We start from the raw sequence: 14527 nt of genomic DNA on the forward strand, positions 1-14527 counted from the left end.
TGTGCTGCTGCAGGTCCTGTAAACACTTTACATGATGTTTTTACTTATGTTTTCATCCCGAGGTACCTTATTTGCTCAATGAAGTTGTCCCCCATCTGCAAGGACACCTTCTTCTCCTCAGCATTTGCACCATTTCCTGACGGTTAATCAGTCATCAGCATTTTTAAATTCCTCCAGACCATACTCATATACAGTCAACAAGAGAGCAATGGTGAATATTAAAATGAGTTTAGGTTTACTTTAAATCCAGCAGGAAAATATATACATGAAACTGAAATTTGGCTGTAAATGCTAAAGAATAGTCCCATGCGTAAGCTAAATGTTGGGATTTGGAAAAGTATTAGGTTTTGTTTTGTAAATGGGAAACTAGTGGAATAATTCTTACAGATACAGAGTCTGCTTGGGATCATAACTTTTTACAAAATCATACAGGACTCTTTTAACTGTCTGCTTATCCACTGCAGGACTTTGAATTGGGTGTATAACGGGCACAAGTGGAGATCCTTGATAAAGTTAGGTTAGAATGTTACTATGTTTTCTTTTTGGCCACTGTTGTACAAAAGAACTTGTTCTTATAGTTAAAGAAACCATTTTTTAAATATAAATATTAAGTTAAAACCCCTCTGTAATGTTGTTGTTCTACTATATAGTTTACTTAGGTGCCTCAAAACACTCAATTAAGAAGCAGTGTGAATTATAGAATTTAAGTATAGTAAGATCATGTCGACGTGCTTCCAGACTCCAAACACTGAAACCATGATGCATTAAAATATTAGCAGTTTTGTGAATACATGCACGCCCATTGTGACTCTGCACCGTGTCACATTAAGAAGTGGAAGAAGAAGAAGTCATTTCCTGAAGTAGGAGAGGCAAAACAACAGGATGAAGTACTTCCTTGTGTGTATAAGTTCAACATTATCTTAGAAAAGTAAAAGCATGTTACATGTACCAGCAGAATAAAGAGAATAGAGGCTCCTGTGAAGTAAAGTTAACATCTCTGATGCATCATCTATAAGTACACTGCCTGGCCAAAATAAAGATGCCACAAAAAAAAAGTTGACACACTAGTATTTGGTTGGACCACCTTTAGCTTTGATTACAGCAGCATTTGCTGTGGCATTGTTTCGATATGCTTCAGCAATGTCACAAGATTTATTTCCATCCGGTGTTGAATTAACTTTTCACCAAGATCTTGTATATATGATGGAAGAATTTAACCACTGCACAAAGCCTTCTCTAGCACATCCCAAAGAGACTCAGTGGGGTCTGGACTCTGTGGTGGCCAAGCTCATGCTTCCTGCACCACTCTTACAATTTGAGCCCAATGAATCTTGGCATTGTCATCTTGGAATATGCATGTGTCTCCCAGGAAGAATAACATTAGAATAAGAATAACCTGGTCATTCGGCATATTCTGGTACTCACCTGACCTCATTCTTGGGACACATAATGCTGCTGAACGTAGACTTGACCAACTGCAGCAACACCAGATCATAGAACTGACCCCACAGGCTTGTATAGTAGGCACTAGACATGATGGCTGCATCACTTTATCTGCCTCTCTTCCTGCCCTGATGCTCCCATCACTCTAGAACAGAGAAATCTGGAGTCCTCAGACCAAATGACCTTCCTCCACTGCTCCAAAGTTCAATCTTTATGATTTCCCCAAAACCATCACCATCGATCACCATCATTCAGAATTTTTTACGGACCACATTTCTTCTTGGAGGACGAGGGTTCTTCATTATCCTTCCAGTTTTATTAATATGTTGGACAGTTTTTAACCTAGTTTTAGTAGTTTCTGCAATCTTCTTAGATGTTTTCTCTGCTTGATGCATGCCAGTGATTTGACCCTTCTTAAACAGACTAACATCTTTTCCACTACTGAAGGGATGTGTCTTGCAACATGGTTGTTTAAGAAATGAGAAGCTACTAATTACATCAGTTGGGATAGATAATCACCCATGCAGTAATTATCCAATAGGATGCTCATACCTCTTTGCTTAGTTACATCCATGTGATGACTTTTTTTTTTTTTTTTTTTTGTCAGGCAGTGTACATACTATACCTTTGAGAGGCTTAACATACTTTCTTATTGGAAAATAAATTATCTACAGAATCTCTGGCATGTTGTGGAATAATTAAATTGGATAACACAAGATGGAATTATACAATGAAAGTGTTAGTCTTGAATACATTCATTTGAACTCCACCCCTGATAAGAGAGCAGCCTGGATGAACTGCTGTTTATTGCATGTCATAATCATGCAGCTAGGGCACCAGGGAGGCCATGACAAGGGTTATGCAAAGACCATTAACGTGGGTGGAGAAGTAGCTGAGGAGTATCAATAAATCTCAAAGCTGACCTAATACCACCTGAAAATGCTATTTGACAGGAAAAACTCCAGCATGAACAATTTTCAGGTTTATTTTTCAAATGCAGACAAATCTGTGACACTATTGAACAAATATATAAAAAAAAATCCAATCTAATTTACTTAAGGTCATTGTTATAGTTCTCTTTTCAATCCACACACTCATAACAGAAAATAATGATTTTGTTTTTTAAAAAAGTGGCATCACATCTCTGATTCTACCAAAGTTCAAAGCAAGCTGCAGTGTGCTCTGTCTGCACGCCGCCTTTAAAATATGTACATACAAATGAATGCATATAAAAAAAGGGGTTTTGAATTAGATGCTGTCTTTGTGCAGATGTGCATTTTCTTCTTGAGTACAGGATTTGTCATATGTTCCAGTAAAAAGTTTAGTTCCAGCTCTTGAAGAACTGCTTGAAGATGATTGTCTCCTTTCCCTGTGGCAGAATTTCCACCTGCAGGACAAAGACACGTTAAATTTTACTTCCTGTTGCTTACATAAAGGCCTTACGGTGAATGACCTGCAGTTTAACGAGACACAGCAAGAGCAATAATGTTCCTTTTGAAATGAAACAGTTTCCCTCTCTGCAGCACAGAAGGCATCTTTATGTTTGTAATGTTTAATCTACTATAATCAGTACCTGTGTTTTCATTCTGGGGTAATTCATTTGCTTGATGAAGTTGTCCGCCATCTGTAGGGCCTCCCTCTTCTCCTCAGCGTTCGCTCCATTTCCTGCCAATTAGTCAATGATCGCCATTAGAGCTTGAATTCCTCCAACCAAACACATGCACAGCCAGTGTTGCAGCAGATACTATGACCTGCTTCCCTGCTAGACGCTGCCATCAAGAACAAATCAATAAACTACAGGACACTAAACACAAAAAGACAATGTTAGAAACAGTGTCATGAAGATTCATGGAGTGGATGGTAAAGTATAACTATTTTTGTTCACTGCAAACTTAATTGAGCTAACCATAAGTTAAAAATCATATAGTTGTCATCAGGAATATTGTGCATTTTTCTGAAAAGCTACTAACTCTATTTACGATTATGCTGTTCAGTGTCTTAAGTGACTAATGTCCTTGTATTTAGAAAATTTAACAAATCAGCAACACAATTAAAAAAAAGGATTGATTACTATTGTTCCTTTCAATCACTTGGGAACTGAGGATACCATTTATTGGTGTTCAAGAGGGATACTTGTCCACTCTTGTTAAATACTGATTTAAGCTGTTTAACAGCCTGTGGTTATTGTCTAATTCTCCCCTTCTTAATCCATCATACCTTTTCAGCAGCAGCAGACGTGGCTACAGGGAGGTCAATCAAGCACAAACACTCTGTTTTTATGAGGCTATAAATTGTGAAAAATAAAAAAAATATGCGGCATCTTGCAGAAATTACCACAGACCATCTGGGAAAAGACATCAAAATGACAACTTATGTGGTATCAAAATTCCAACATAAGTCTCCGCATCAGTGGTATCCTCACACATACGTAAGTGATCCATGGTGTATGATCCTTTTTTACCTTTTAGATGATCTAACACCTTGTATGGTCTTCCTCAACTTTAGCATGTAGAATCAGAAGCAGCTAAAATGTGAACTCATCTGACCACAGAACATGTCCACAGTCTTTCCATCCATCTGATATTAGTTTGTTTCCAAAAACTAGCATTTCGGCACATTTTCATGTTACATTTCTGGATTCAGCAGTAGACTTTTCTGTACTTCAGCTCATCTGGCTGCAGGGTTTGTGGTGTTTTTTCATGCTATGAGGACTCGAAGATAACATATATCCAACGTGTGAGTGTAGGTCCTTTACCCTTATACACACACATTTCCCTGAGTTGTTTAACAACATTGTGTACGTGTTAAAAGTCCAAAGTTTTTGTTTTTTTTATATTTATTGGAAGCTTATTGAAGTTTCTCTGACCCAGATTGGCACAAAGTGGTGAACCATAACCCATCCCTGCTTGGAAAGACTAAACCTTAGATGGATTCTTCCCATCCTGACACCCACACTCGTCACCACTTAATCTGCAGATACTTATCTTACGTAACTTTTTCTTATTGAATTTTTAAAATGTTTATATTTTTTTAAATACAGTTAATTTGAGCAACACTGACAATAATTGTCTTTGGTCTTGTTTCTGTTAAATAAAGGTGCAAACAAATGATTAAATTATAAATTTAGTTATTCTGTTTTTAACCCAACTTTTCTGGAAATAGGTTTGTACAAAAAATAATAATTCAAATGCAAATGATCATGTTTGTGTTATTCTTTTTTGCTGGAGGTGTTGCTTTGTTTTCTTGTCCTGCACGAGACCTTTACAGTGTCAATTGTCATTTTTTCACCACGTTTATTAAACTTTCATAGATATCGAATATCTAGCAACTCTCACTTTCATTAGTGTGCATTTCAGGCAGAACACAGTTGCTGGTCTGGGGTCAAGTAGGTCTTCCTCACCTTTCCAGACAAAGATTTTTCCATTGGCGCCATTATCCAAAATGAAGCAGTCATCACGGACCAGCAGCTCCTTGGCAAATGGGCTCTTTTCTGATATCTTGGTCATTGTCATGGAACCTGTGGCATCAGACACCTGAGTTGTGAACATAAACAGGTTATTTTTACTTTATTTTTAAGAAAGAAAAAAAATCTCGTTAAAATATTAATGCACAACTTCTGCAGGTGCATCAATCTTTTAAGATGTCAATGCACAACCTTGTATAAGGATGCAGAGTTGGATGCATCAGCTTGGCTGTCCTCCTCTGGCGTGCTCTCTGCTAGTGCTGGCATCTTTCCCAGGACCTGCTCAGAAACACATGGGAAAACCAGAGTTACAAATCCAGACATCATTTCAAATAATTTAAGTGCTGACCAATAAGTCATACAGTTGCCTTAATAAGTGGCATTCTTCATTAACTTCCTTTCACACTCTATAGCCTGACTAATAATAGAACAGATTAACAACATTTAAACAGATTTCAAGTCTGTTTTTACCTTGAGCATCTCCTCTGGCTCCTCCCCCTCATTAGTGTCCGCAATACGAGCTTTTCCATGTCTGTCTGTGTCCCGGATCAGTGAGGCAATTTCACGCACCTTCTGCTTCTCAAAAATGTTGGCTTGTGACCCGATCCATGATACAATAGTCTGCAGACAATGAGCAAAAACCGGCGCTTTGTTTCATGCAGATTGCACATGTGCTCCAGTTTCACAAACTGCTTTAAAGTCATGTGATCCATCAACTCTATCACATCTGCATCTGTCATTTGAATTTTCTCACCTCTCCAAGATCAAGGATAAAACAGTCGCCCTTGTTGAAGCTGTTCCAAGACAGCTCCACCTCCTTGGCACGGATGTTGCGTTTCCCTTTGATCTGGTACAACCTGTGGACCGTACCGCAGCCCTGCGTCCTCCTGAAGCCAGACTCCACACCACCTTCCTGTGAGGGAACAGGAACATTAACTTGTACGAATCCTGTGGTTTGAGCATGTAGTCTGTTTTTTTAAGTTATATGTTTTTTGACATCCTGAGAAAACAGTCAGTTGATGATTGTTCTGCTAAACTTAACTAAACTACTGTAAAAATGACTTGAAGTGAACTTTGTTACAGAAGTAATAACATGCTGTGTGCTGATAAAAGGGATCCAAATGTCAAACATTGCACTGTTTCAGATTGTCTTCAGAATCAGGGATCTTCTCCCTGCTCACCTTGTAGCTGACCCCTCTGGGGAAGAGCTCCATGAATTCAGGGGTCTCGAAGCCCTGAACCTGTCTGTGCTGAACTGGGTCGCCGCTAAGAAAGTTGTCCAGCTGGGTGGCTAGCATGGCACATGCTACCTGCTCATCTCGAGATGACTTCTCACCTGCAAAAAGCAAAAAACAACGAAAAAAAAAAAGGTCAGAGAGACAGGAAGTAAAAATGAAAAAAAAGAAAAAAAAAACTTAGCTCAAAAAGTAAGGAAATTAGTGTTTGATGGGTTATTTATTTCTTGTAACAATCTCCTATTGTTTAAAATCTTACACTGTTATAAAGCCTGTTTATATCCCTTTTAAACAGTACCACATCTGTAAGGAAAATACATTTGTGGGATGAGCAGCAAACCTGAGTATGTGGGTTACACCCCTGAAAAACTTGCCAAATCTTCTCTGCCAATGCAAAACTGCTATTGACTCTTGTTTTGTGCCATTTACTGAACAAACTGGAGGATAGAATTAGGTCCCAGATCATGGATATATGGAGAATCTCGTTTTGATTTCTCTCTGAACTGAGATTGCCTTCAATGATGACTAGCCTTGTTTTACCAGTGAGGGAGACACCTCTCCACTCCATCATGCTTCATCAAAAGCTGTTACTCTCCAAGTTGTTTGACATTGGCACAGAAGATTTGGTTTTTCATGGGCACAATCCAGATGCTTAACTCTACTGCTCATCCCACATAAATGTGGCACCATTTAAAAGGGAAGTAAACAGGCTTTCCAACGGGATAAGATTTATTGCCTAGAAACATTGTAACAACAAAGATATTATCCACCAAACACACATTTATTTGCTGTCTGCGCTAAGTTTAAATATTTTTTTTTACATTTAGTCAGAACAATGTCAGAGATTGTAGAGGACAATTGGAAGCCTATAGTAAAATCAATCCAAAATATGCAACCAGACACAAAAAACAACATTTCCAAGTCCAGGCCTAAATCTTGTCCAGATGTCTGAAATGAAGACCTGAAGGAAGGTTGCCAACCTAAAAGTCTTGATGACGCTGCAGATGATAAAATTTCCAAAGCCCCACATAGACATGCAAAAGGTTTGCTTAAATTTTAAGAACTTATTTAGTTTTTTTTTGGTTACGGAAAAGGTTTGAATAAGGTGGGAAACATCATTATTTGTAAAAATATCTAAAAGACAGAACACAGAAAGAGTTTACGTTTATCTTTTTTGTCCCAACACAGTCTAACAATTTATTGTCACTTGCTTATCTCCAATCAATAGAAACCAATTTAAAAAACAAAATATCAGTATTGTCAAAATTCAGAAACCTATCTAGATTTGTCTTTTAGGGAAGACATTTGTCTTTCAGCAAACAACATTACAACACTGTATGACACTGGATAAAACTGACCTGCCTGCAGTCCAGCCCTGCCATCTACTTCATTCAAACAAGAGTCACAAAACAACTCACAGATGGCTCCAAAAGACTTATGGCTCTTTTCCACTAGCATCTACTCAGCTCGAATTGACTCAGCTCAACTTGACTTGGCTTGGTTTTTTGGGTTTTCCATTGGGTAGCAGCACCTGGTACCAGATACTGTTTTAGCATCTACTCAGCTGGGGTTCCAAGCGAGCTGGGTTGAGCCGTAAATGTGACGTTTACAGACTGCAGGCCACTGATTGGTCAGGGAGTTCATTGTTAGTCAAAAAGACAACAACAGAAACCAAATGTGGAACTTCAGGGTTCCATGTTTGGCAAGGGGAGAAGCTAGAGTGATACTGGACAAAAATGTCCATCTTTGAGGCCTAATACACAGGTATTATTTTCTAAAAGACACCCAGCATACTGATCAGAAGTTTTAATGACAGCTGATATTTTACAGCAAGCTCCTAGCAGTTTTGCAATTTAAAGCACTGCCTCACAGGTTCAGTGGCTGCATCCATCCCTTATATACTTTTGAAAAAGGCACAGTGGTAAATACAGCCCTGGCCCTACTTTAACTCTAGATGAGTATTATCCTCCAAATCAACTTTTGAACACAGAAAATCCCAAACTAAATAAGGTTGCATAAGATTTACATCAAACAAAACAGTAAGTTGTGAAGCTTGTCTGAGCTATTACAGCCTAAAACAGGAACTATCACAATATGCCTGTATCAGCACATATGTTGTTCCATACTTTTTGCAGAACAAGATATAGACAAAGATAAGTCATAGTCAGCTGGAAATTGTGTCATCACACAGTTGATCCAGCAGAGTGACTATTATTTAATCTGTAGTGTTTAACATAACTAACACTATATATTTATGTGGCCTGTTTGATTAGTATTGATTAGTATTGCAAAATGTTAACGTTTCAAAATATTACAGAACAAAGCTCCACAGATCATAAAAATCTGGAGATGAGAGGCAAACATCAGACCAAGACGACTCAAAGTTCATCATCTGTAAACAAGTGGAGAAGTAAGGTTTAGAGAGATGCATGCTTGAGCAAAGAGAGTGCTTTCCAAGCTGTGACAATCAGCTTAGTATTACCTAAGCACCGGATACATGCTGGAAACAACAGCCACATTTGAGTACTGTAACGGTCCTCCTGCATTTTTAATGGGACCTGCTCAAAAACCATCCTCGTTTCCCCCCTCAGGACTATTTTCCCCCTCTCATCATCCCTCCATCCTTGTCCAAGCAGCCACTCTCCTCACAACAATGCTGCTGCAGGTTAGTGTCGTGTCTCATGTGTCATCACTATTAGTAGCAGGGTTACTAGCTTTTCAGTCAGGGTTAGGTGTGTAGTAAGCACCACAAAATGGATAGCTCTTTTGTTAGATGGGGTAAAAGAGAAAAGGGAGAGGTCTAAAGTATTTTTTATTTATTTAGTTTTTTTTTTTCAGATAATCCCCATTCTCCAAAATATTTGTTTGATTTGTTTTCTCCTGGAAAACCATATTAAGCAGGCAAACTAGCATAAAAAAATATCTCCTATAAAGACACTGCTGCAGTGTGCATAACTATAAGTGTAGAAAATAGTCTATTTAACATCTTACTATCATTACCCATCATTTATCCCATTGATTCCTCATGAGAAAAGTCTCTCACCTATCCACATGTGGAGGTCAGCTCCCTGATCACCACGGTTCTCCAGCACCAGATAGGAATCTCCATTGTAGAAAGCTCCCACCTCAGAGGGATCCAGCAGCACTGCCTTCATTTTTTCCACCCTCCACACCCGCAGGCCAGGTTCCCGGATTTCTGGACCAAACTGACCGGGTGCTGCTTGGAAGGGGAGCATACTGCAATGAGAGAAGAGCAGAAACAGACTGATGAGATAAAAAGAGAAGGAGACAAACTTGTGAAAATAGGACATCTGAGTCACCCACAAACCGTTTTCTATCTAAAGGGAAGTGTTCATGTGTGGTATTGTGTCACTGCCTGAAACTAACTAGATTGTGGTTGAGACAAGGAGTAGTAAAAAAAAGACGTTAAACCTGGACCTTGTTCCCAAGTCTTACTAAACCTTCCTTTTTAACAAATATACACACAAATCCATGCTGACTCAAAACATTTTTGTGAAACCTGTGGGGTTGTTTAACCTTGCCCATTCCTCCAAAATACAATGTCCCTTTAAAGGTTGATGAGTACAATTACATTTTGAGTCCACACAAAACAGCATCAGCTCACTGCTGAGAGGGCAGACACACCATCTTTTCTTTTAAACACTTCATGACAGAAAAAAATAGAAAAAGATCAAATAAATGCAGCACTTTTAGTCTCTATTGTCACCCAACCACAAGCTGCTGCTTCCTGTCAGTAGCTGGTTTACTGTGCATCATAAACAGGACTAGAATGAGTCACTGCTACCTTTTCTGTTACTGTCTCTCTCTATTGCAATATATTCTTATACTGCAGCAGGAAACATGTCTTTCATGAAAACAAAAATATGCTAGTTTTTGACCCAGCCCCCTAGATATTGTTGATTTGTGAAGACAGAAAAACAATGCCCTCAGAACTTTTGCATTAGCATTGGTAGTATTAGTATTTACTTTGGCATGATATACCAAAGATATGGTTATTCATTTTAACTAAATAAGCTATGTAATATGTCGGAGTATAATTCCCATGTCTATCACAGATTCTTAGAGCTGACTGTATGTTTGGTTATCAATTAGCTGGCTATACAAATTTATCACAATAGTTAGTTTACATGTGAATGTATTGACTGATATAAGGTACAGTGTGTGTGACTGATTTAATGAGATATACAGTGCTAATAAGCATTGTATTTCTGCTCTTGTTTTGTACACGGCTGCCATATTGGATTTTGTGGTCAGGGTTAGTGAGATTTCTCAGATTTTCTAAATTAATAAATCTGACTTCAGAGGGCATTCCAGTTGACTTTTCCAACTGGGAACTCAGTTATTAAAAAATCAGAGTCTAAACTGAATACACTGTTCTACTACAGGATAGCAGAAATTCAACTGTTTAATATATCCAGTTTCCTTCACCATCGTGTTCAGAGCTTATTTCTTCATGTTCTTCACTTTTATATGTTTAGCAGCTCCAGATTTTATGTATTTCATTTAGCAATATTTAAGATTAGTATGATTGAGGGTTGCTGCAAATCCATATAAACAAAGGAAAATTTAAAGCATTAACTAGTCATGATCCAGATATTTTTAGTTTTACTGTAATATTGTACTGTTTTGCACTTTGGACCAACATTTATTCTATATTCTGCCTCATGATAGAGTTGAGATTTGTCCCAAACGGTGAGCTGAGACTCGAGAATCAGTTGCTAATTATAGCAAAACTTTACACAACTGTCAAAAGGTATAAAAGGTGCAGAGTTAAATGGTGTATTCCTCATCATACGAGCCTAAACAGACACAGCTCTAAACTAAAACTCAGGAATATAACAGTGAAGAAGGTAGCCCTAATTTATTAATTCATACAGTTTCAAAGTTAAATGTTTTTATTATTATTAATATCAAATGAACTGACGACATGTTTGACTTCAGCTTATCTAATACTAAAATATTTCAGACGTGATGATAGTGGGTTAATAAATGGGAATTATGGTTGCGCATAAAATCTGAAATTTGATCACATACTACAGGAAACTGCATAGGCTTCCTCTCGAGATATGTGAGACCCTGCAGATTTCTTTTTAAAACAATCTCTGGGTTTGAATAAACATTATGGGTGGGCACTTAGCTATCTATCCCTATAAAAGTCAAGAGGTTATGTTTTAATTTTTCTTCAAGAAAGGCACCAAACATCCACTGTAAGTGATAAGGAAGGACTGGAATGCAAATACTTAGCTTGATAATGGTGATTGAGTCAACTGAGGGTATTAAACACATCAATCTACCACCAATCCTCCTCTGTCTGTTAAAATCAATCTTTAGCTAGCAGAAAACAGTGAAAGTACTGACACTTTAGAGAAAAAAACCAGATCTGTGGCTGCAAAAACAGGATGTCACACCACACCAGTTCTTCTTTTAGCTGTTAACTGATCAAAATAATTTAAACTGAGATGGTGACAGTTCAGCTATATATAAACATACAAGATGGTAGCATAGATGGGGAGAAGAGCTAAGAGAGCAAGGCAACAGAAAGAGGGCCGGAGGCAGCACATGCAGATGCCCCCAGATTAAAGTTACAATGCTTGGACAGCCACTGCAAGAGTACAGAAAAAAAGCCCCGAACCACTTAACTGTATGATCTCCTCTGGTACCTCGGGCATGCTGTCTGCCTCCGGCTCCATTCTGCGTGTCCACTGGAGTGTGTGTGTGTGTTGTGTGTGTGTGAAGTTGTAAGGTATTGAGAGGCCTGGCGTGGAGGACTGTGTGAGCTCACCTGGCCTGGTTAGCTTATATGTGGGAGGAAACTGGAGCCGGAGTGATGAAAGTCTACCTGTGGCCTGTGGATAAGGCACAATGTAGATGGAGGGTAGAGTCGGGTTCCTGGTTCCTGGCTAAAGCTAAACACCAGGCAGATAATTACTGCAAGAGCAAGCTCTTCCATCTTTCCATCCTTTCCTGTCTTTAAACTCAGGCCTCCTCTCATATATTCTGTCCTGATTAATTTTTTTTCTACACAAAGACAGGTTAAATTTTATAAGGCATGTCTGTACTGGCAACCACAGACCTCCAGATATGGAGATGGGAAAGGCCACTGCAAAAAATGAATCAAACTTCATTTTGATTGAGAAGCGAGCAAAAGCAGCTGCTATGCTTAAAAAAAAGCCGAAGTGACACTGATTTCTAAGAAGCATGTCCTTCTGAGATAATTAATTATTTTTCCAGAATGCAGAAATTAGCCCCACACAGCAAGATTTAAGAGAACTTAAAGTGTTGTGATGTCGAACTGTAAACTGGTAGTGACACACCTATACTTTGGGGATTACAAATATACCAGACCAGCAAGTTTGAGTGTCAGAGCACCGATGATAAACCTGCTACTGCATGCAGTGTGAAAACCTGTCTTATACTGGTTGTTCCCATGTAAAAAAAAAACTGTGTTAACATGCTTTCTATGGAGTTTGCTGCCAGCTGTTTTATGGGGAGGGAAAATTGATCAGTCTCATCTCATTCTTTTTTTCCAGTTGGTTGTCACTGTCAGTTTCAGTCTGGATGTGAGACCGTCTAGCTGGTAAATGAGCGTTTTTAAAAAGAAAAACTGAGCTGTTCCCATTCTTGTAGCCCCAATCACAGTTCCTCTGTGAAAATTATTGCATAAACCTGAGTGTTATTTTAACATTTGTAGTGATCAACAATACCGGATAGTAGAGTGCAATGTTAGGCATTATTCCTTTACCAAGAAATACGCTTTAATGTAGAGGAGAGCCGAGTTTCATTTCAAATCTGAAGACGATGATTATAAGATGATGATAATAAGTGACAGCTACATTTGAATAATTTCACAGAAGTTGAAAGGTAATTACCTAAAGCAAGTTTTTATAAGTTTATATAACTTTTTGTCTCTAATATGATATCATTATTGTTGTTTATGTATTTGCAATACTGATATATTTACTTTAATTTAAGGTGAACTACTATCAGTCAATGCCAAATAACTGACATGTAACACATTTTCAGAGTAAAAAAAGGAATATTTATATATGAGATCATGTTAAATTATATGAGGATTCATAGATCTTTTGCTATTAATAATCAGAGCTTGCTTGTCCTGAAGTGAATTTTCAGGAATATTAGTTTCCTTAAGTTCGACTGATCATTTAAGTACTGTCATATCTACAGCAGAGAAATCTGTAGTCTCTGTCTCTGGTTTATGTTAAATGTTACTCTTAGTTTTTACAGTTTTTTAACTTAAAAGTGATTAAACCAAGTTGATTCATGTCAATGATTCAGTCCAGTTGTTTAAACAGTTATAACGAGCCTTAATCTGAGTTTTAGTAGTACCACTAATGACAAAAAAAGGCAGTCTGAGAGGTCAGAAGATAAAATTAAAATAATAAAATAAAAAAACAATTCCCTTTTGAACTTGTCTGCTGGACCGTTAAGGAGTGTCTGGTTGTATGGAGTGTAAAGCCGGCCTGTGGAAGAAACAATGGATGGAGGAGTTCAGGTGGAGAGATGAGAGCATAGATAGGCTGCAAGGGTCACCGAGCCAATCAGTCATTCATGCTTTGTTGAACAAACAGAAATATGAGAGTAGACAATAGGCAAGCGCAAAGAGACTTGAGAGCAATCTTTCAATTGATGATGAGCGTATACAGTTTGTGTTTGCATGCCTGGGTGCACTGTGTGATAACGAGACTGAAATCAAGACAGGGAGACAACAGGATAGGGAGAAAAAGAAGACAAAATGGGAGAAATAAGATGTCATATTTACATTTAAATAAACTTCCACAGCTTAACAAGACCTTGTGAAGACCAAGCTTCCTGTTCTGAAATATGTTTGAACTATAAATGAAATTTGAAACTACTTTAATTGCATTTCTAATAATAAGGAAGTAATTAAACAGTTGCAAATATGATGACGTGCAGCAAATGAGACAAGGAAGCAGTGGTTGGGTTTTCCCTACTGATAACAGGGAAGTGTTACAGGGAGCCAGCTAGACTGGAACCTCCCTAAAATGAAACTAAAGACTCCTGTCCTGGTTTTGAGACTCTATCCCTGATTCTGGAGGAGGAATGTAATGAGGAAGCAGAGGTAAAATGTTAGAAAAACAAGTGAAAAGACAAAGTGAGTAAAGAAATAAAGTATAGAATTGTTCAACAAAGTTTGTAGAAAGAAGACAAAAGTTATGTTCAGACTTACCTTGAGAAGTGAGTTGGTGGTGGGTCAAAACACGTAGGAGCAGTGAGTGGGGGAGAACGCAGTGATCCGAGTAGAAACAAGCCTCTAAACACACAAATGCTTTCATGCACACACAAATTATTTCCTGCCTCAGCCTGCAGCTGCCTTACTCAGCCC

The 14527-nt window shown here is 38.2% G+C and overlaps 1 protein-coding gene across 3 annotated transcripts; it reads right to left on the reverse strand.

Annotated features, from left to right (window-relative positions):
- Window positions 1-2412: 2412 nt before the first annotated feature.
- Window positions 2413-14527, reverse strand: capgb (capping protein (actin filament), gelsolin-like b). Of its 3 annotated transcripts, none has more exons than XM_041986667.1 (9): window positions 14372-14527; window positions 9185-9378; window positions 6088-6242; window positions 5661-5819; window positions 5378-5527; window positions 5099-5185; window positions 4844-4976; window positions 3017-3108; window positions 2413-2830 (listed from the first exon to the last, which is right to left on the reverse strand). In XM_041986667.1, the coding sequence occupies exons 2-9, from the start codon at window positions 9375-9377 to the stop codon at window positions 2765-2767; spliced, it is 1035 nt and encodes a 344-aa protein (XP_041842601.1). In that variant the 5' UTR covers window position 9378; window positions 14372-14527; the 3' UTR covers window positions 2413-2764. The 3 variants fall into 3 exon arrangements, with proteins under 3 accessions (XP_041842601.1, XP_041842602.1, XP_041842600.1); XM_041986668.1 differs by lacking the exon at window positions 14372-14527 and adding an exon at window positions 11945-12079; XM_041986666.1 differs by lacking the exon at window positions 14372-14527 and adding an exon at window positions 11803-11906.

Source organism: Melanotaenia boesemani, chromosome 5 (genome assembly GCF_017639745.1).
Source record: "Melanotaenia boesemani isolate fMelBoe1 chromosome 5, fMelBoe1.pri, whole genome shotgun sequence".
In the NCBI taxonomy this organism is placed as follows: Eukaryota; Metazoa; Chordata; class Actinopteri; order Atheriniformes; family Melanotaeniidae; genus Melanotaenia; species Melanotaenia boesemani.